Below are 22189 nucleotides of genomic sequence, written 5' to 3'. Positions count from 1 at the left end.
TTACTCTTTCTTTAGTTGAAAGGAAGATTGTTTGCACCAGTAGTGATTAATCTCATCCCTTGTGTAGTGGGTATTAGGTGTATACCACAACGGTACAGACACACGTAATCATACCTCCCAACCGTCCCAGGTTAAAAGGAACAGTCCCGGATTCCAGGCGGTGTCCCGCTGGCATGTCCCGGTTTAAACTGTATCTGCGTCCTTAGGAAGCATATACGGCTGAATCCAATGGTGGAGCAGGGACCGTCAGTTCCCGACTCCACCATTCACTATGTAACACCAGCTATGAGCAACTTGGCGCTGACTGAATGATGCAGTGACTTCATTGTGCCTGTCTGCACCGAGCCACACAGAGCACAGACCGAAGAAGACCGGCCGAGGGATCTCATCCAATCGTCATGGGAATGGGGCTAGGTGAGTATTTATTAGGCACTATGGGGGCATTATAGTGTGTGGGGGCAGCTATGGGGGCATTATATTGTGTAATGGGCATTATGGGGCATTATACTCTGTGGGGGCAGCTATAGGGTCATTATACTGTGTGATGGGCACTATAGGTACATTATACTGTGTGGGTGGCACAATGGGGCATTTTACTGTGGAGGCAATTATAGGGGCATTATGCTGTGTGTGTGGCAGCTGAGGGGGAATTATACTGTGTGATGGGCACTATGGGGGCATTATACTGTGTGTGGGGAACTATGGGGGCATTATACTGTGTAGGGGCAGCTTTGGAAGAATTATACTGTGTGGAGAACACTAGAGGGCATTATACTGTGTGGGGGCACTATGGGGCATTATACTGTGGGGAGGCACTATAAGAACCTGATACTGTATGGGCTTAATTGTGTGTGTATGGGCGGGGATTGGGTGGGGTTAGAGGCGTAGCTTAATGGGAAAAAAATAAGGACCATTGCATGATACTCTCCGGCAGCGTGTACTAGTGTCTCTCTTCTGCCCGTTGTCAGATAGGCCAGGAGAATGGAATTGGAGAGACACTTTAACATTTTATTCAGCTTGACATTAAAGGGGCTATCAGGGTTTCCAAAAATGTTTTCCTAATGGTTGCAAATAACATGTATTCATTGGCGGATTAAGTGTACCATGGGCCGTGGACTGTTCACACAACTTGGGCCCCCTCCTTCCCCCTCACACGCAGTTCAACCCGCCCAACCCGCTGACACTGTACCCGTCAGTGCTACTGACCTGACGGATACGGGTTTTAGCACTAGATACAGCTGCTCTGTATTCAGGATATAAACTAGCTGTATCTCAAAAACGAAAAATAATTTTTAATAAAAAGTATTTAGAAAGTTGCACCAAACACACTAATAGACTGTTTTATTTTAAAAAAAAATAATTATAACACCTCTCTTTAAAGTGTAACTAAACTTTTAACATGTCATAGTGATATGTTGGAACTTTTAATCGGTGAGGGGTTCGAGCACCGAGACCCTCACCAATCGCTAAAGTGAAGCGGCAGAAGCGCACAATTGAATGCTGCGCCGCTTCACTTCTGATCGGCGTTCCTTTGAGTGGTGTACGTCCATACACCACTTCCTCGGCTTTCCGAGAAAAGCAGATCAGAAACGAAGCGGCACAGCGGTCACCTGAGCGCTTCTGCCACTTTGTTTTAGCGATCCATGGGGGGTCTCAGTGCTCGGATCCCCACCGATCAAAACTTCTGACATTTCACTATGACATGTCAGAAGATTTTTAAAAGTTTAGTTACACTTTAAAGGGGTTTTGCCCTGAGGGAAATTTATGACATATCCTGTGGATACTGTCAGATAGGTGCAGTTCCCAGAGGTGGGACTCGCATCTATCTCTAGAACCCTGTTCTATCTCTTTCTGCTATCGCTGCCTCTTGGCCACTTCCTGACCATGGACTTTTCGTAACTCATAGTAGTGAATGGCAGTTACGGAAGCAGTGTAGCATGCGAGCTACGCTGTTTCCGTAACTACCATTCAGTTCTATGGGACGTACGGAAACAGTGTACCAGAACCAGGCTCAGCACATAAATACAACATCAGAACCAAGCTCAGTACATATATACATCACCAGAACAAACCTCAGTACATGTATACAGTACTAGAACAAAGCTCAGTACATATATACAACACCAGAACCGAGCTCAGTACATATATACAGCATCAGAACAAGTGCTGACATATATACGACACCAGAACTAACCTCAGTACATATATACAGCACTAGAACAAAGCTCACTACATATATACAGCCCCAGAACCAAGCTCAGTACATATATACAGCCCCAGAAACAAGCTCAGTACATATATACAACACCAGCACAAATACAGCTCAATTTAGTGAAACCCCTGCTGCATAGGTTTGTATGGATAAAACTACAGCTCCCAGCATGGGTAAGGATATGCTGGGAGTTGCTGTTTCCCCCAAAAAAATATCACACCACCCATCATCTCGCTGCAGATCATACAGTGACTACAGTACTGATTAGAGGCAGAATAAACATTTACATTAAGTGACTTACCGGTGACTTCATTTCAGATTCTAGTTCTTCTTTTTCTCTTTTCTTCTCCATCCGGTCCAGACCTCTATGACTTCTCCCGGCCACGACCCATTTCTGCAGTTTTCCGCTCAGATGTCTTGGGCTTCTCACTTTTCAAACATTTCTGCATCTATAAACAAAGATAAAGTTATCATGGTGCCGCACAATACGTCCCTATATATAATAGTACCATACACTGAACCTCTAATTATAATAACGCCATACACTGTGTCCCTGATTATAATAGCACCCTACACTGTGTCCCACACACACACATAGTGCCCCCTGTAGATAGTGCCCCCATAGAGCCCCCTGTAGATAGTGCCCCCATAGAGCCCCCTGTAAGTAGTGCCTCACACCCCCTGTTGATATGGCTCTACATATAGCCCCCTGAAGACAGTTCTCTACATATAGCTCCCCCTGTATATAGTTCCCTACATATAGTCCCCCTGTAGATTGTGCCCCACATATAGCCCCCTGTAGATTGCGCTCTACTTATAGCGCACCCTGTATATAGTGCCCTACATATAGTCCCCTTGTAGATTGTGTCCCACATAAAGCCTCGCATGTAGACTGTGCCCCACATATAGCCCCCCCTCCTGTAGATAATGCCCCCACACTTTTTAGGTGAAAACAACAAAATTTACATACTCACCATGATCCCGTTCCCGAGCTATCCTGTATCAATGCTGGCCTGCTCTCTTCTGAGCAGGTCTGCTGGGGCTGAGCGACTCCATCGCGCCGCTTGCTTCGTTGAAAGGAGCTGATTGGCAAGGCAGAATGAAATTCCCCGTCAATCAGCACCCTTCAACAGTGGAAGCGGTGCGATGACGTCATTGCGCCGCTACCATCGTTGATTGGCAGGGCAGAATGACTTCCCCCGCCAATCAGCGGACAACTCATCCTGCCCTGCCAATCAGCATCATTGTAAGGTGCTGAATGGTCGGGCACGGAACGTACCCAGCCATTCAGCGCTTATGCAGATACACGCAGGTACAATTAGTTCAGTAGGGGGTGGCGGCGGCTCGTTTCAGTTGCGCCGCCGCCCCCTCAGCCCGCCCCTCCTCCCCATTAGCGGCGCTAGCGCGCTGCAATGTGTTTTTTTTTAAATGATGTGCGGTTCGGGCCCCGGACGGACGCCCGAACCGCCCATATGATAATCCGCCACTGCATGTATTAACAAAAGAAGCAGTACTCCTCCATTCTTTCCTCCGGCGATCCGGCTCTAATGCTGCGGTGGCACTTCCAGTGATTGTTTACACGCAAGCCAATCAGAGGGCTCAGCGGTCATGAGTTGCCATTTGTCAGCACTGAGCCCTCTGATTCCCCTACATTTAAAGAACTTACTGGGGGTGCCGCTGCAAAATCAGCACTGGATTGCCAGGGAAACAATAGGTGCAGTGGCGTCGCTAGCACCGGGGCCGAAGCCCTGGATTTTTGGCCCAGTGCCCCAGACAACTGCCACATTCAATTGTATCTGTGTCCTCAGGACGCAGATACAATTGAATTCTATGTCGGAGCAGTGAGCTATCAGATGATATCAAGTCACTCAGCTACAGTCCATGTTAGGCCTATAGCCTATAAGACGTTGGGACATGATCACTGCGCAGGCCAGTGCAATGGCGTTACTGGATAACGCCGGCCTACGCAAAGGTCCCGTCTCAGCGTCTCATGGACTGCAGGATGGAGGTGACTAAGACTCTGCAGCTCCGTTCATCGTGGGAACGGGGCTAGGTGAGTATAAGGCTTAATTTTAATTTGTCTACAATGGGGGCTGTATGGCACTATTTACAAGGGGGGCTGTGTGGCACTATCTGCTTGCGGCTGTGTGCGGCACTATCTACAAGGGGGCTGTGTGGAACTATTTACAAGGAGGGCTGTATGGCACTATTTACAAGGGGGGCTGTGTGGCACTATTTACAAGTAAGGCTGTATGCCACTATTTACAAGGGGGGCTGTGTGGAACTATTTACAAGGGGGACTGTGTGGCACTATTTCCAAGGGGTGTGTGTGGCACTATCTACAAAGGGGGGAGTGTGTGGCACTATCTACAAAGGGTGTGTGTGTGTGTGTGTGTGTGTGTAGCACTATCTACAGGGGCATATGTAGCACAATCTACAGGTTCGTGTGTAGCACTATCTACAGGCTCTATGTACAGGGGGGAGTAGCTATAGGGGCCATAGTCTTATAGATATGCTGTCCCTGAGGTATATATCTTTTTTTTTTTCTTTTTTGGGGGGGGGGGGGTAAACATATGTGCCCCTGATCTTTTAAGGGTGAATGCTGCTTCTTAGGGTATGTTTACACACAAAAGAAAAACGGCTGTAAAATACGGAGCTGTTTTCAAGGGAGAACAGCCTCTGATTTTCAGAAGTTTTTTAAGCATCAAGCATTTTTTTTAGCTGTTTTTCTATTGACCCAATGAAAAACAGCTCCAAAAACGGCTCAAGTAGTGACTTCTTTTTACAGGGCGTTTATTTATGCGCCGTTTTTTTAAACAGGTGCATAAAAAAGGCTCGTCGGAACGAAACGCCGTTTTTCCTATTGAAATCAATGGGCAGATGTTTGGATGCGTTCAGCTTCCGTTTAGCCGTTTGTGGGGGGATGTTACGGCCCGAAAAACGGCTGAAAATAAGCAGTGTGAACATACCCTTAGATATAATTTGGAGCTATTAGGAAAACATTTTCTAAAACCAGATAACCCTTTTTAGACCCCATGCACATGACCGTAAAAACGCCCGTAATTACAGGCCGTAATTACGGCCCGTAATTACGGGCCCATAGACTTCTATTGGCCACAGGTACCTTCCCATTTGCATACGGGAAGGTGCCCGGGCCGTTGAAAAATATAGAACATGTCCTATTTCAGGCCGTAATTACGGCACGGGCAGGCCCATAGAAGTCTATGGGGCTCCCGTAATTACGGGTGGCTATGTGTGTGCACCCGTAATTACGGGAGCGTTGATAGGCGATGTCAGTGGTCATGTGACCCTTTTAAGGGGTTTGGACATGATTGTGACATCATTTCATGCCCCCCTTTTTTTTTACGGGTCCGTAAATACGTGTGGAATACGGATGACAACGGACTCGTATTTACGGGCATGGGTCCATAAATATGGGTTAAATACAGGTTAAAAACGTGTGACAAAGGACCCGTATTTACGGCCAGTATTTACGGTTTTGCAACAATTACAAAATTACGGCAAATCCTGTGTCACAAAATGTGGGGAAAAAAACGTATTAGGGTCTATTCACACGTTGCGGTTGAAGTGAGGGTAGAACCCAATTTTAAAAAAATGAATTTTTTGATGCAGTTGCAGTTTTTACCGCATTTTTTCAGTGAGGCTCTAACTGCACCTCAAACGCAAAGTGTGAATGGACCCTGAGGCTACATGCAAACGTTGTGAAATTTGGTGCAGAAAATCTGCATCAAAACCGTAGATAAATTTAGGTAATTCTGCAGGTAAAATACGCACCTAAAGACCGGTCCCCACGTAGCATAAACGCTGTGGAATTTCCACAACTAAATTCTGCGCAGAAATTTGGCAGCATTTACAGTAGCAGCAAAGTGGATGAGATTTTGAAAATCTCATACCGACGCTGCAGAAAATAACCGCAGTGAAAACGTTAATAAATTGTCCTGCAGTGCGGAATTTAAATCCGCAAGATGTCAATTTATGCTGCGTTTTCATTGCTTGTCTGTTGCAGGTTTTCTCCATTGAATTTAATGGGGATGCAAACCCGTAACAAATAGCCAAGTGTTGCGACTTTTGCGGCGAAAATCGCAACTGAGAAATAAATAAATTGACATTTACGCTACGTGGGAACCCGGCCTCAGGCTGTGTTCACATGGGGCAGATGCACTGCGTAAAAGCAGGCAGCATATCTGCCCTGTGCGCCGTAGGGAATTTCAGGTGGAAAAGCACACCAAACTGTCGTGCAGTTTTTCGCCCAAAATTCCCAGGAACCGCGCTGGAGGGAGGAACGCAGACTTCTGGGTAAGTATGAGATTATTTTTTGTTATTTATTATTAGTTGCGTGTTTTGCGGCGGAATCGCTGCAAACCCGCTGTAAAAAAATCGCAACTGCTATTTGTTGCGGGATTTACCTCCCCATTGAACTCGATGCGGAAAACCTGCAACAAATAAGCAGCGATTACGCAAATACAATTGACCTGCTGTGGAATAAAATTCCGCACCGCAGGTCAATTTCTGAGCGTTTTTTCCGCTGTGGATGAGATGCTATTGTATTATGCTGCGGACCTTCCGCAACGAATTCCGTTGCGGAAAATCCACAGTATGTATGCAACGTGTGAACTGACCCATTTAAATGAGCTGTCTATTGCCGTGTAGTAAGAAACGCTGTAAAAAAAATCATGGCGTTTTTTGCCTGTGCAGGTTTTTACAGTTAAAACAGGTAAAACACATTAACTTTACAAGTGTCACCTGTAAAAGTCGCACAGGCAAAAAAAAACAACGATTTATGATGCGGTTTTCACCGCGCGGCCAAAAACGACTGATGTAAATGCATCCACCCTTTGCTCCTAATAAAATCACACGCCTCCTATTCCGTCCAACATTCATGTGGTTCATTAACACCACGCCCACGCTGGTCACATGATCGTCAAAACCAGCGCTCGTCTCCTGGGCTTCTATCACAGAATCCCGCCCCTTAAGAAGCCCATTGGTGGATGAGAAAATCCTGCTTCTTTCATTGGCTGACACGTGGAGCGGGCGAGTAGGTTGGTGAAGAGCTGTGTCACCTGGAGTACCGGACACTTCCTGGATGTGGAGGGGCTGTGAGAGCAGGTAACAGCTGACCACATACACACAACATGAGAGGCAAGAGGAGCCTGCGCGGTCACCGCTCACGCTATAGAATTACTTGTGTATAGCATAAGAGATATATATTCCATTCAGCCTGCTGGAGGAAAAACCCAGTGCTTGCTGTTTAGCAGACATATTGGTTGTGATTACTCAGCTCTCCAGACACTGGTATAAGAGGTTGCTGATAAGAGGACGACTGGTCGTTATCGCTGTCGACCTTAAAATTGTTCTGAATTTTAACAATAACTGGTACGTGTGCGGCCATCTTTATGTACGGAGGATATAGTCGCACAGCGCTGCAAAACTGCTCTGTTCATATCTGCGTTGTGGTTTCCATTTATAACGGACACCACAATATAGGGCCTGTTCACATCAGCGTTGGCTTTCCGTTCCGGGGTTCCGTGGAAAGTAAAACTGAAACCACAGCTTCCGTTTCAGTCACCATTGATATCAATGGTGACGGAAACATCGCTAATGGTTTCCGTTCGTCACCATTCCGGCAGATTTCAGTTTTTCCGACGGAATTAATAGCGCAGTCGACTCGGCTATTGATTCCGTCGTTAAATGTCAGATAGATGCGGGTCCCACCTCTGGGACCCGCACCTTTCTCTAGAACGGGGCCCCCTAAACCCCGTTCTACTGCTGTGTTGTGGCTGAAGCCTGTGATTTCCGACCATGAAGGAGGAAACGGCGTAACATGTAGAGCTACGCTGTTTCCAGTAACTCTCACAGTAATGGATGGCAGTTATGAAGGCAGCATAGCATGCGAACTAAGCTGTTTCCATAACTACTATTCAGTCCTATAGGACTTGCAGAAACAGCATAGCTCTACATGTTACGCCGGTTCCTTCTTCATGGGCAGAAATCCTCTGGATATGTCAAATGTCCCTGATGGGAAAACCCCCTTTAAATGTCTACGACTTGGCCATGCAACTTGCATAACTGACGGAGCAAGTATGGTTGAACTGCCCTCCCCCTCCTTTAAAGGAACAGTGTCATCACAAATAATTTTTTTATATGTTAAAGATGTTAGTGCCTTAATATAAACGTTTATTTTCATTTGTGTGTTTGTGTTTTACTGTTTCTTATTTTTACACTTTTTCTTCCCTATGGGGGCTGCCATTTTTTGTTCCATTTCTGTGTGTGTCGATTAACGACACACACAGACATGGAATACGGCAGCCACAGTCCCATAGGGACTGCGAACGGCTCCCGTCCCATTGACTGCCGTGTACGGCGTCTGTGTGGGAACTGCACATGCGCCGCTCCCACACAGTCCTATTCGAAATTGGCACCGTCCGGCGCCATTTTCCTGTGGACCGGAAGTCGCGGCCGGACAGTAATATTACTACTTCCGGTCGCGGCTTCCGGACTTGTGCACATGGAACAGCGGCAGCAAAGGGAGCGGACGGGCCGGAGGGAGCCGCGGCGGCAGGAGCAGGTAAGAGATTTCAATGTATGTTAGTGTTTGTGTGTGTTTACTACTGTATGTAAACCTACTACACTGTGGGTTACCTCAAAAAATGGCGACACACAGTGTAGGAGGTTAAACCTTTCAAACCCCTCGTTTATCCCGGCACTAGCCAGGATAAAGGAGGGGGGGATGCTGAGAGCTCACTAGAGCGAGGGCTTTTAACCCAATGTTGCAATGCTGCAATTTTGGGAACTAGCTCCATCTAGTGACCAAAAATGGGTAGTATTATAAATTAGAAAAAATTTATAATATTTCCTGACTCGCGAAAAAAATAAAAAAAATTTGAACAATGTTTAATCACCCACACACTAAATGTTTAATTTTTTAAAAAAAAACATGTTTTTCTGGCAACACATTCCCTTTAAACAGCACTGTCTGCAGTCTTGAGGTCTCAAAACCGTTGACCGATTCCCTTGAACATATTCATTTATTTTTTTTCATATTCAAAATTTTTATTGGTTTTAATACAACAGTTCAGATTCTCATACGTCCTAAAATGCAATGGCAAAAGTGGGCAAGCGCAATCACAGGAAGCCGATGACCACATAAGATGGACACGAGAAGGAGAAGATAGAATGGGAAACAAACCAGGGCAAAGAAGAGACAAGGGAGGGGGGTTCATGGTAAACATTGGACTCCGGTTCCGGATTATCATCAGTAAATAAGAAGCAGCTATGCACCTTGCAGAGACAAGATTTGGGCAAGCAAACCCCCACACATCTGTATGTAGTCCCCGCTCCGAGGAAGTCCCATGGGAGAGGATATGCAGTGTATCTCAAGTCACCGCAGTCCGGTAGGCGGAGGAAGAAAGGAACATAAGCCATGGAGACCAAGTGTCCTTGTATCTGGCAGAAGCAGCCGCAGAATGAGCCAGAAGGTGCTCCATTCGCTGCTGTATGGCAACCTCCTGGAACCACTCATCCAGCAGTGGAGGGACCGCCGTTCGCCACCTGCGGGGAATAACTGATTTGGCAGCTTGGAGGAGGTGTGTAAGTAGAGCATTTGTAAATGGGTAATGACATAGAGAACATGAATAGAAGGGCCGCCTCGGGTGAGCTAGGGACCCGAGACCCCAGTAACCTCTAATATAATTTGAAGAACCTTTTCCCAAAAACACCGCAGGGAGGGACAACTCCACCAAATATGGGACTTGTTTCCCCCTGTCGCCCCACAACGCCAGCACAAGTCAGGTACAGACGGGTACCATTTATGCAGGGCAGTGGGGACCCGATACCACCTAGAAATAATTTTAGAGCTAGTTTCCTGAGCTCGGATGGCTATCGAAGCTTTCTGAGAAAGGGAAAAATGTCTTCTCCATTGTGCGTCAGAGAATGTTGCGTTCAATTCTGTCTTCCAAGCCCTGCAGAAGGATGGGAGATGAGAAGATCGCTGGGAGAGGAGTATTTTATAGAGTATGGAAATGGCGTGCGTAGGGGACGGTGGAGACACCTAAACGCTCGAAGTCACGTTAGCGGCCGGTGAAGGTGAGCCCGGCGCTTAGTAACACTATAGAAATGTTTTAACTGGGAGTATTCGAATATGTGACGTGGTGAAGGCGAATCAGCTGGGCAAATAGTGACTAATGGGAGTATAGAGGAATCTGAGAGGACCTGAGTGAAGTAACCCTGAACATATTCTTTAATCTGCCCCCTGAAAAAAAACATTTTAATAAAATATATTCAACACATTGGGGGAGATTTCTTAAGATAAAAGCCCCAGAATTTGGCTCAATATTCACCCGAAAAGTGGCGTACATGCCGTGCGCAAGATTTATTACGTGTTTTAAACACTTGATATGGACTGGGCTATTTTGAGCCTTCAGGACCAGACACCGTTCAGCCATTTTTAGCACACGTTAGTTAAATGTCTAACTTTTTTATTTGTTGTTCTAGCGACGTGATTTTTGCAATGTTTTTTTCCGTAGACAATGCAGGTTTTTATAATTTTTTGTATACACACCCTCTTTGCTATTTTTGTAGTTTTAGGCTTCAAGTTTGAAAATAATAGTAAAAAAAAAAAAGCTTTTTTACTTTTTAGCTATGTTTTTCTGGTAATAACGTATCTTTACCCTAAAATAGACCTTTTATTTGTGATCGTCCTTGTCTACCGTAAATTTTACTACATTACATATCTTTATTAGGGTAATTGGATCAGGGCTAGCGTTACGACAATGATTATTTTTTTATTATTATCGTCTGTAACTCAAAGGTCCGAAAAGACCTTTGGGGGACTCTAGTAAGACCCAGCAACCGCCTGCTACTAACGGCACCCGGCGATCATGTGACCAGTCACATGATCAACGGGACCAATAGAGACAGCGGCACTGCCTCTATTCCTATACACAGCGTTCATTGAGCGCTGTGTAGAAGAGATCAGAGTAGACAGAAGCAGCGAAAGCTTCTATCCTCTCCTCAGTCACTGACTGACGGAGACCCAACATTCAGCTGCCCCATCGCTCGGGCAGCAAGCAAAAACCCGAGCTGTAAATAGTCTACGGTGCGGGTTTTAAGGACCCTGACCGCTGGCCGTAAATACACAGCCAGCGGTCGGGAATCTGTTAAAATCCGCCACTATTGCGCCAAAATTTTGGCAATCTCAAGTAAGGCAACCAAGAAGATGGTATAAGAAGGAGAAATGTTTCTGGCAAGATGTGCAACATTTCTCATACAGCGTTAAAGAGGCTCTGTCACCAGATTATAAGTGCCCTATCTCCTACATAATGTGATTGGCGCTGTAATGCAGTTAACAGCAGTGGTTTTTATTTTGGCAAACGATCATTTTTTAGCAAGTTATGAGCAATTTTAGGCTTATGCTAATTCGTTTCTTAATAGACAAGTCTATGACGCTGACCAATCAGTGACTAATCGGCGTCATCCACTTCTTATTGTTCCGTCCCAGCTTCTTTCACTGCACAATCACACTGTAACAATGGGCTGGAACAATGAGAAGTGTATGACGCTGATTGGTCAGCGTCATACACTTCTCTGTACAACGCCCAGTTGGTAAAAAGGAAGAACACGTCCTGTTGTCTATTAAGAAACTAATTAGCATAAATCTAAAATTGCTCAAAAATGATTGTTTTTCAATATAAAAACCACTGTTGTGGAGATAGGGCACTTATAATCTGGTGACAGAGCCTTTTTAAATTTGGCGCAACTTGGGCTAGTTTTTGAGCTTTCTTAAGTTTAAGACACTAATAATTTACGTGCCCCATTATATGCACCCCAAAATGGTGCCATTACAAAATACAATTTATGCTGCAAAAAACAATCTCTCATATGACTACTTCAACAGAAAAATAAAAAAGTTATGCCTTACGAGATGAAAAAAAATAATTGTCCTTAAATGGGTTGTACCAGAATTCCCCCCCCCCCCCCCCCCCCGTTCCTCTTGACTTCACCCCTGCAGTGCGAGCAAATATGGCAGTCCGTCAAGTACAATAGCAAACCTGTGCACGCCACCCCAGGGCTCTGAGGCAGATGCGTGCTTGGGTATATATTTAATATTTTGCTGTAAATAGCCTTCTATTTTTTCTTTTTCAGTGTCTGTCCTCTATGGCGTCCTACTTTGATGAACATAACTGTGAGCCCACAGTCCCTGAGGAGCAGTATCGGCAGAATGCCTTGTTAGAGCTCGCCAGGTCAGTGGATATGCCCTTTCTAAATCTAATATGCATTGTGCTTTATGTGCATAACTGTAAAATTAGAAGAAGTTCCTTACCGCAATTATTGATTGGAAAGTAATAAGATTATTCACCCGTCAGAGGTTACTAAGCTGGATCTTCACACTCTTGTGGCGCACATGAACGAAGACTGGTGTGTTTTTTTCTTTGTTGTTTTTTTACACCAGTCTCAATAAAGGAGGCATTTGGCACGTCTCCTAATAAACTTGGCACATCTTTGACTGTCTCGCAGTGAGAAAATGAAATCTACGCTTGCTAAGCGCAAACATAGATTTGCGACAAAATTGTGTTATTTCCTCGTATTCCACATAATAAATGTGGCCTGAACGATGTCTCCTTTGGAGACCACGTCCACTTTTCTCTTGCGCGCTAAGCTTGTTTGCAAATTTTCAACTAAAATGTTGCGCCTCATTACGTGCGACATTTTAGGGGCACAGTTTACGCCGATTCATGGTATAAACTGCATAATAAATCTGAATCACTTTTTACTACCTGGACCCACTAAATTGAAAGATGCCCTGCTCCTTGATGGCCGGGGGGATTGTTAAAAAAATTAATACGTCTGAGGAGATAGAAGGCGTAGTTTTTGCATATCTCTCATGCCATCAGTGTTTTTTGTTTTTTTTTAGGACATTCTGAAGGACAAACACGTTTTTTTTATTGGTACCACACACGTGTAATAATGTATTAATAATAATAATAATCTTTATTTATATAGCGCCAACATATTACGCAGCACTTTACAATTTAGAGGGAACATGAAACAAACAATATCAGACATTACATAGTGACAAAGTTCATTTACAATTCAAATCTGGGGAGTGAGGACCCTGCTCGCAAGAGCTTACAATCTATGAGGAAAGAAAGGAGACACAAAGTGTAACAGTGTTTGTTCTGTACAATGGTCCGGCCATTTTTATACACATGCGGTGGTAACATAGAGCTGCATGAGCCGGTCACCAGCCAGTATCCGTGTATGACGGACATGGAGTGAAGGAGTGTGAGGGAATCTTATTCTGATGACTAATCTAAATGGAGGGCCATGGAAAGGAGTCAGATTAGGGAATGTTATAGGCCTGTCTAAATAGATGTGTTTTCAGGGCACGTTTAAAACTGTGGATATTGGGAATTAATCTGATTGTCTGGGGTAGCACATTCCAGAGGACGGGTGCAGCACGAGAGAAATCCTGGAGACGGTAGTGGGAGGTTCGGATTATGGAGCATTTTAATCTAAGGTCGTTGGCAGAACGTAGAGCCCGAGTAGGGTGGTAAGAGAAAACGAAACACGGCGCCACATAGTGCAGGTTACCCAAATGGATATGGATAATTGAAGTAAGAGTGATGCTCACCTTAAAGCAATGAAAAATAAGCGATGGAGAGATATGGTGCTGCTGCTGCCGGGACTCGAAGCCGGTGATCCAAGATGAACGACCGCAAATATAAAGCCGGGTGAGCTGGAAAAAAAAAGAGTCTGCAAAGGCGCTGCTGCACACAGATGAAAACGAAGTTGCAACTTCGGAATGATAAGATAAATCAATGATGAATTGATGATAGTTGAATAAAATTTGATTTATTGGTAATGACTACGCGTTTCAATGCCGCACCGGCATCTTCATCAGGTCATAAATGAGAACACAAACATCACTGTTTAAATAGAAACCTAAAGTCAGAAAAAACCCGCCAATGTGAACGAGGGCAGGGCGTTCTGGTGACGTCAGAGTTCAAAGGTTAGACCATGGCCGAAAACATGAACAATACATACTAAACACAATCAAGAATAATAAAACAGGAAAGATAAAATTCATATGCTGAGGAACAATAAGAACAAGAGATTAGTGACACCAAATGAATCTCAAGAGATGCAGAACTAAATGAAGGGCAGTCCGTGAAATGAACGGATAAAACCGAGTAATGGTAAAATGCAAGATATTAGACAATTATAAACAGAATAAGAATATAATAAAATAAGTAAAAAATATATAAATGGTCAGCATACTGGCATAATAATCAGGAATGTCAGAGAGGCAATTAAAGAATTATCCTTATACACACGAAAGAAATATGCCGGCAAAAGCCGGTAAAACATAATCCTAATTAGTGGCTCAACGAATTTGGAAGAAAGAGATGTCCTATATAAAAATTTAGAATGAAAAAACATAAATATGCACACTACTGAGGGAATGAGAGTAACAATAATGTATATGAATATTGTATATGAAATTAGTGAACCAATGAATCAGGTATGGTATAGTGATACGCTGTGAAGCAGATAGTAAAGTCGGCAGCCGGTAAATGGTAATGAGTAAAGAACGAAATAATAAAACATAAATACGCACATTACTGAGGGAATGAGAGTAACAATAATGTATATGAATATTGTATATGAAATTAGTGAACCAATGAATCAGGTATGGTATAGTGATACGCTGTGAAGCAGATAGTAAAGTCGGCAGCCGGTAAATGGTGATGAGTAAAGAACGAAATAATAAAAATAAAATAAAAAATGATGAAGAAATGATGAAATATATAATTGTAAAGGACGGTAAGTGGTAATTAACAGTATATATTATTAATACTTAATAACGACCAAGGGCATATGACATGAGTATATTCATAAAAAACATGTATGTGCCAGTTGCGGAAACAACCACTAATATTGCGGGAGAAACTTAAATTTAAGCAAAAATATGAAACACTAATAATTCATAACACAAATTTTAACACAATATTTCTTTTGCAACTTTGTGTTATGAATTATTAGTGTTTCATATTTTTGCTTAAATTTAAGTTTCTCCCGCAATATTAGTGGTTGTTTCCGCAACTGGCACATACATGTTTTTTATGAATATACTCATGTCATATGCCCTTGGTCGTTATTAAGTATTAATAATATATACTGTTAATTACCACTTACCGTCCTTTACAATTATATATTTCATCATTTCTTCATCATTTTTTATTTTATTTTTATTATTTCGTTCTTTACTCATCACCATTTACCGGCTGCCGACTTTACTATCTGCTTCACAGCGTATCACTATACCATACCTGATTCATTGGTTCACTAATTTCATATACAATATTCATATACATTATTGTTACTCTCATTCCCTCAGTAATGTGCATATTTATGTTTTTTCATTCTAAATTTTTATATAGGACATCTCTTTCTTCCAAATTCGTTGAGCCACTAATTATGATTATGTTTTACCGGCTTTTGCCGGCATATTTCTTTCGTGTGTGTATAAGGATAATTCTTTAATTGCCTCTCTGACATTCCTGATTATTATGCCAGTATGCTGACCATTTATATATTTTTTACTTATTTTATTATATTCTTATTCTGTTTATAATTGTCTAATATCTTGCATTTTACCATTACTCGGTTTTATCCGTTCATTTCACGGACTGCCCTTCATTTAGTTCTGCATCTCTTGAGATTCATTTGGTGTCACTAATCTCTTGTTCTTATTGTTCCTCAGCATATGAATTTTATCTTTCCTGTTTTATTATTCTTGATTGTGTTTAGTATGTATTGTTCATGTTTTCGGCCATGGTCTAACCTTTGAACTCTGACGTCACCAGAACGCCCTGCCCTCGTTCACATTGGCGGGTTTTTTCTGACTTTAGGTTTCTATTTAAACAGTGATGTTTGTGTTCTCATTTATGACCTGATGAAGATGCCGGTGCGGCATTGAAACGCGTAGTCATTACCAATAAATCAAATTTTATTCAACTATCATCAATTCATCATTGATTTATCTTATCATTCCGAAGTTGCAACTTCGTTTTCATCTGTGTGCAGCAGCGCCTTTGCAGACTCTTTTTTTTTTTTTCCAGCTCACCCGGCTTTGAGTAGGGTGGTAGACGGAGATGTAAGGAGGTGCAGCACTGTGGAGAGCTTTGTGGGTGAGAGTAATAAGTTTGAATTTTATTCGGAAGGGGATGGGCAACCAGTGCAGTGACTGGCACAGATTAGAGGCGTTGGTGTAGCGTTTGGTCATAAAGATGAGCCTGGCTGCTGCATTGAGGATAGATTGGAGAGGGGAGAGTTTAGTGAGGGGAAGACAGACTAGTAATGAGTTACAGGAGTCAAGACGAGAGTGAATCAGAGCAACAATGAGAGTTTTGGCAGTTTCCTCCGTAAGAAAAGAGCGGATTCTGGAGATGTTTTTGAGGTGAAAATGACAGGAGCGTGAAAGTGATTGTATGTGAGGAGTAAAGGAAAGATCTGAGTCAAAAATAACCCCGAGACAGCGGGCGTGCTGCTTAGGAGTGATGATAGTGCCACACCCAGAGATGGAGACATCAGGTTTAGGGAGGTTAGTAGATGGTGGGAACACAAGGAGCTCAGTTTTAGAAAGATTCAGTTTCAGATAGAGAGAGGACATGATGTTAGAGACAGCGGACAGACAATCACTGGTGTTCTGTATTAGAGCAGGGGTGATGTCACGGGAAGAGGTATACAATTGGGTGTCATCAGCGTAGAGATGGTACTGGAAGCCAAATCTGCTGATGGTTTGTCCAATAGGAGCTGTGTAGAGAGAAAAGAGCAGCGGACCTAGGACTGATCCCTGAGGAACCCCGATATAAAGGGGAAGAGGAGAAGAAGTGGAACCAGCAAATGACACACTGAATGAGCGGTCAGAGAGATAGGAGGAAAACCAAGAGAGAGCCGCGTCCTGGAGGCCAATAGAGTGGAGCATGTTAAGTAGGAGTTTGTGGTCTACAGTGTCAAAGGCTGCAGAGAGATCCAAAAGAATCTGGAGAGAGGATTTACCGTCCGATTTAGCCGCCAAGAGATCATTTGAGACTTTAGTAAGGGCAGTTTCTGTGGAGTGTAGAGTGCGGAAACCAGATTGTAAGGGGTCAAGAATGGAGTTAGCAGAGAGATAGCGGATAAGGCGAGAGTAGACCAAGCGTTCCAGGAGTTTGGAGATGAAGGGCAGATTAGAGACTGGTCGGTAGTTGGCAGCGCTGGATGGGTCAAGAGTTGTTTTTTTCAAAAATGGGTTTATAATGGCATGTTTAAAAGCGGAGGGAAAGATACCAGAGGAAAGAGAGAGGTTAAATATTTTAGTCAGGTGACTAGTGACAGCCGGGGAGAGGGACTGGAGGAGGCGTGAGGGGACAGGATCACTAGGGCAGGTAGTAGGACGAGAAGAAGAGGAGCCTCGAGACTTCTTCTTCAGTTATTGGGTCAAATGCTGAGAGTGAAGAAGAGGGAGTGCGGGGGGGAAGGGGATCGATGTTACTAGGGTACTGGGAGATAATATCATGCCGGATGTTGTCAATTTTAACTTTAAAATAATTGGCCAGGTCTTCAGCACTGAGATCTGTGATTGGCGTCTGCACTTTAGGACTAAGGAGGGAGTGAAAAGTATCAAAGAGGCGTTTTGGATTATTAGATAGTGTGGAGATGAGAGAAGTGAAGTAGACTTGTTTGGCGCGGTGAAGAGCAGAGTTGTAAGTTTTGAGCATAAATTTGTAATAGAGGAAATCTGCATCCAAATGCGATTTTCTCCACAGTCGTTCGGCACATCTCAAGCACCGCTGAAGAAAGCGGGATTGAGGCGTGTGCCAGGGTTGTCGTCGTCTTTGTCGGGTGGTTCGGAGTGTAGTGGGGGCTGCTTCATCCAATGCATTTTTGAGAGTGTTATTGTAAAGTTTGGCCGCCAGATTGGGACAGGAGAGGGAAGAGATAGGGGACAATGAGGACTGCAGACTGTCTATGAGTTTCCCAGTGTTAATGGCATGTAGATTTCTGTATGTCTGATACGTAGGGATGACCTGAGGAGGCAGAGAATATTTGATAGTAAAGGAGAGAAGATTGTGGTCAGAAAGCGGGAGAGGAGAGTTAATAAAGTCAGAAACTGAGCAGAGCCGGAAGAAGACCAGGTCAAGTGAATGCCCGTCTTCATGTGTAGGAGAGTTAGTAAGTTGTGACAGACCGAGGGACGAGGTTAAAGATAGAAACTGGGAGGCAGATGGGGAGATTGGGTTATCAATGGGGATGTTAAAGTCACCCATGATGAGAGTAGGTGTTTCAGAGGATAGAAATTGTGGAAGCCAGGCAGCAAAATGATCCAGGAATTGGCGGGGTGAGCCCGGGGGGCGGTAGACAACTGCCACTCGGAGGGAAAAAGGGTGAAAGAGTCTGAGGGTGTGGACTTAAAAAGAGGGAAATGTGAGTGAGGGGACCGGGGGAATGACCTGGAAAGTGCAGTGTGGGGAAAGAAGTATACCTACTCCTCCACCCTGCCTGTTCTCAGGTCTAGGGGCTATTACCTTGAAGTCCTGCACGTGAACTTCTGCACATGTCATGTCTGTCCTGGGTGATCGCGCGCACACACAGAGCAAACAGTTATACCTGCGGCAGCGCTGGGATTGCAGAAACATTTTCATCTCTGCTGTTTTACCCTTCAGACACAGGTGTGTCTCTAATTCTCAACCTGGCACCATAAATAAGACCCCTAGCGCTGTCTTTTGCTAATGCCTGGCATACCGGATGATACTATGCACAGGCATAAAAAGATCTACCGGTACAAAATGCATATTAACAATATAGAGATCAAATGTAAAAGTCCTATATTGGGACTATAAAGATCCTTAAAAAATAAAACATGATAACATTCTGGCCGTCTGCAGCCATTACTAGGTGGAGCTTGCTGAAGACGGATCTATAGACTCCCATTGACTGCGGGCTGACAAAATGTTTGCCTCTATGGCTGTGTGAAGGAAATCATGGATTTTGGAGCCGAAAACGACATTGCATGACTGAGAAATGGAAGTTTTAATGACGTCGCGTTTGCGCGTGTTTCAGAGGTGGCCCCTTGACGATCAAGAGTTCCAGGCTCTCCTCGCTGAACGCTGCCAGCCCCTCTCCTGCTCTGAGGGTTGGTTCTAGTATCTAATGAGGAGACCTCTAGAGCCGTCACTCAAAACTGCTGACCGATTCCCTTTAAAATGCCCCTGTGATCAGATGTGCATTTAAAACGGATGTTTGCAAGATGTCCATAAAGGGTTATCTTACTGGGCAATGAATGCGACCCCTACACAGCCCAGTGACTTCAGATGGCATGTACGAGATCAGTAGATGCTGCTTGTGCAGGCATAATCCTTGACGGTACTCTGGTACTGAACATCAGCCGTGTGTATTACTTGTATTAGCATGGTCGCATTGTAATATATTGCAGTTGATTTTGTGCTAAAAAGTCGCACATTGTCTCCATTGATGAAAATGCTGCAGATCTTAAAGGGAATGTGTTGCCAGAAAAACATGTTTTTTTTTTAAAAATTAAACATTTAGTGTGTGGGTGATTAAACATTGTTCAAATTTTTTTTATTTTTTTGCACGAGTCAGGAAATATTATACATTATTTCTAATTTATAATACTACCCATTTTTGGCCACTAGATGGAGCTGTTCCCAAAATTGCAGCATTGCAACATTGGGTTAAAAGCACTCGCTCTAGTGAGCTCTCAGCATCCCCCCCCCTCCTTTATCCTGGCTCGTGCCGGGATAAACGAGGGGTTTGAACGGTGTAACCTCCTACACTGTGTGTCGCCATTTTTTGAGCTAACACACAGTGTAGTAGGTTTACATACAGTAGTAAACACACACAAACACGAACATACATTGAAATCTCTTACCTGCTCCTGCCGCCGCGGCTCCCTCCGGCCCGTCCGCTCCGTTTGCTGCCGCTGGTGCAAGTGCACAAATCCGGAAGCCGCGACCGGAAGTAGTAATATTACTGTCCGGCCGCGACTTCCGGTCCACAGGAAAATGGCGCCGGACGGCGCCAATTTCGAATAGGACTGTGTGGGAGCGGCGCATGCGCAGTTCCCACACAGACGCCGTACACTGCAGTCAATGGGACGGGAGCCGTTCGTAGTCCCTATGGGACTGTGGCTGCCGTATTCCATGTCTGTATGTGTCGTTAATCGACACACACAGAAATGGAACAAAAAATGGCAGCCCCCATAGGGAAGAAAAAGTGTAAAAATAAGAAAAAGTAAAACACAAACACACAAATGAATATAAACGTTTTTAATAAAGAACTAACATCTTTAACATATAAAAAAATAATTTGTGATGACACTGTTCCTTTAAGATCCGCAGTGCGTTCACTATTCCACGCCAATATTTTTCTGAGTGTGTGAATAAAATACACATGCATTACAGGCGGAATGTGAGCGGATTCCATCAGGATTTAGGCACGGAATCCGCAAACCTGAACCGTGTGCCGTGAAAATAGCCTTATATATTATAGAATGTTTTTTTTATTATAAAAAACTAAAAACGCTACAGGTCTGTTCACATCAGCGTTGCCCTTCCGCTGAGGGGTTCCGTTGGAGGTTTATGTTGGGTTAACCCCTCCACGGAAAGGCAAACGGAAACCTTAGCTTCCGTTTCTCTCACCATTGATCTCAATGGTGACTGAAACCATTAACGACATTTCCGTTGTGACCGTGTTCCGTTTTGACGGAACCAATAGCACAGGCGACTAGGGTTAACCTGACGGAAACCTGAGACGGCACCCATCAATGGAAGGGCAACGCTGATGTGAACAGGCCCTTACCGCAAGCAATATTTTATTCAATATTCTGCCTTTCCACTGTAATAGATTTGACTGTTCCATTCAGCAAGAGTTAACTTTGTTTTCCTCTGAAATAGAAATTGATTGAATTTCTTCGAGATTTTTCAAGTTCCCAAGGAACTTCCTCCTCGATCTTTTACTATAAATCTGGCTGTGAACTGATCGGTAGCATTGTTTAGATGTAACGTGATTTGAGCAGCTTCTTTCCTCTTGACGATGTGCCTTCACCTTTACACAGATTACGTTGAGTTCATATCTACATAACGGTTTCGCTTTTGTTGACAGAATCTTTACCGAGCTATTGCCATAAGAGGTTTTATGAGATTACAAAAACATGGCTGACTTTTTCCAGAAACCACGCCACTCTTGTCCATGGGCTGCATATGCTATTGTAGCTCAAGTGGATGGTGCTGAGCTACAATACCGGACACAGCCATCACAAGAGTGGCGTTGTGTAGCCCGCATATAATGTTGAGTAACTTTGTAAATACTTTGCCTTGTGTATTTTACTATTTATGAGTTACAAAAGACTCTGAACCAGCAGCGGCTGCTGGAAGATGTGAGCCCAGAATGTTAATTCAGACCAAACCAAAGTATTTATACAGTTATACAGCATTAGGCCTCTGTAATGTGGCCGCATGTTAGCATCCGCATTCTGGCGATAAAAAACGGATTCTCCCCCCCCCCCCCCCCCCACGCGTTTCAAGTTAACTGGACTTAAATTGCCTTAGTGTACTATGGTGATCTAAATTCGGTTCATTTGAACTGTTGGGGGTCCAGGTCCATGGTTGCGGCCATAATGTCAATGCTCATAATGTGCCCGTATTGGACATCAGATTGAGGCCTGATATTTTAGCCTATCCTTAAAGACATTTGGTTCATAGCCTGTGACTTTATTGACTTGGAATTGCCGTCTTGTAATTTTTGCTGACTAGTCTTGTTTTCTATTAGTTCTTTAAGCCATATGTTTATCCTAAGACATTAAAGTTTATTTTCATTGCCCATCGCTGCTGTTCTCCCAGCATTAAGTTATAACCTAGTCATATCCTAGGAGCTCTTGTACTGCTAGGAAAATAA

At 43.9% G+C, this 22189-nt stretch overlaps 1 protein-coding gene across 2 annotated transcripts in view; it reads left to right on the top strand.

The window, feature by feature from the left end:
- The first annotated feature begins 7253 nt into the window (after positions 1-7253).
- Positions 7254-22189, top strand: part of RNF181 (ring finger protein 181) — a 43090-nt gene continuing 28154 nt past the window's right edge. Inside the window, exons 1-2 of one of the 2 annotated variants that reach the window (XM_075858564.1) lie at positions 7254-7339; positions 12374-12471. In XM_075858564.1, coding sequence (XP_075714679.1) covers positions 12386-12471 — 86 coding nt within the window. In that variant the 5' untranslated portion in view covers positions 7254-7339; positions 12374-12385. Of the gene's footprint in view, positions 7340-7423; positions 7607-12373; positions 12472-22189 lie in introns of those variants that run through there. The other variant, XM_075858565.1, reaches the window with a different exon arrangement.

This window comes from Rhinoderma darwinii, chromosome 3 (genome assembly GCF_050947455.1).
Source record: "Rhinoderma darwinii isolate aRhiDar2 chromosome 3, aRhiDar2.hap1, whole genome shotgun sequence".
Taxonomy (NCBI): Eukaryota; Metazoa; Chordata; class Amphibia; order Anura; family Rhinodermatidae; genus Rhinoderma; species Rhinoderma darwinii.
This window is presented reverse-complemented; position numbering and strand designations above follow the sequence as displayed.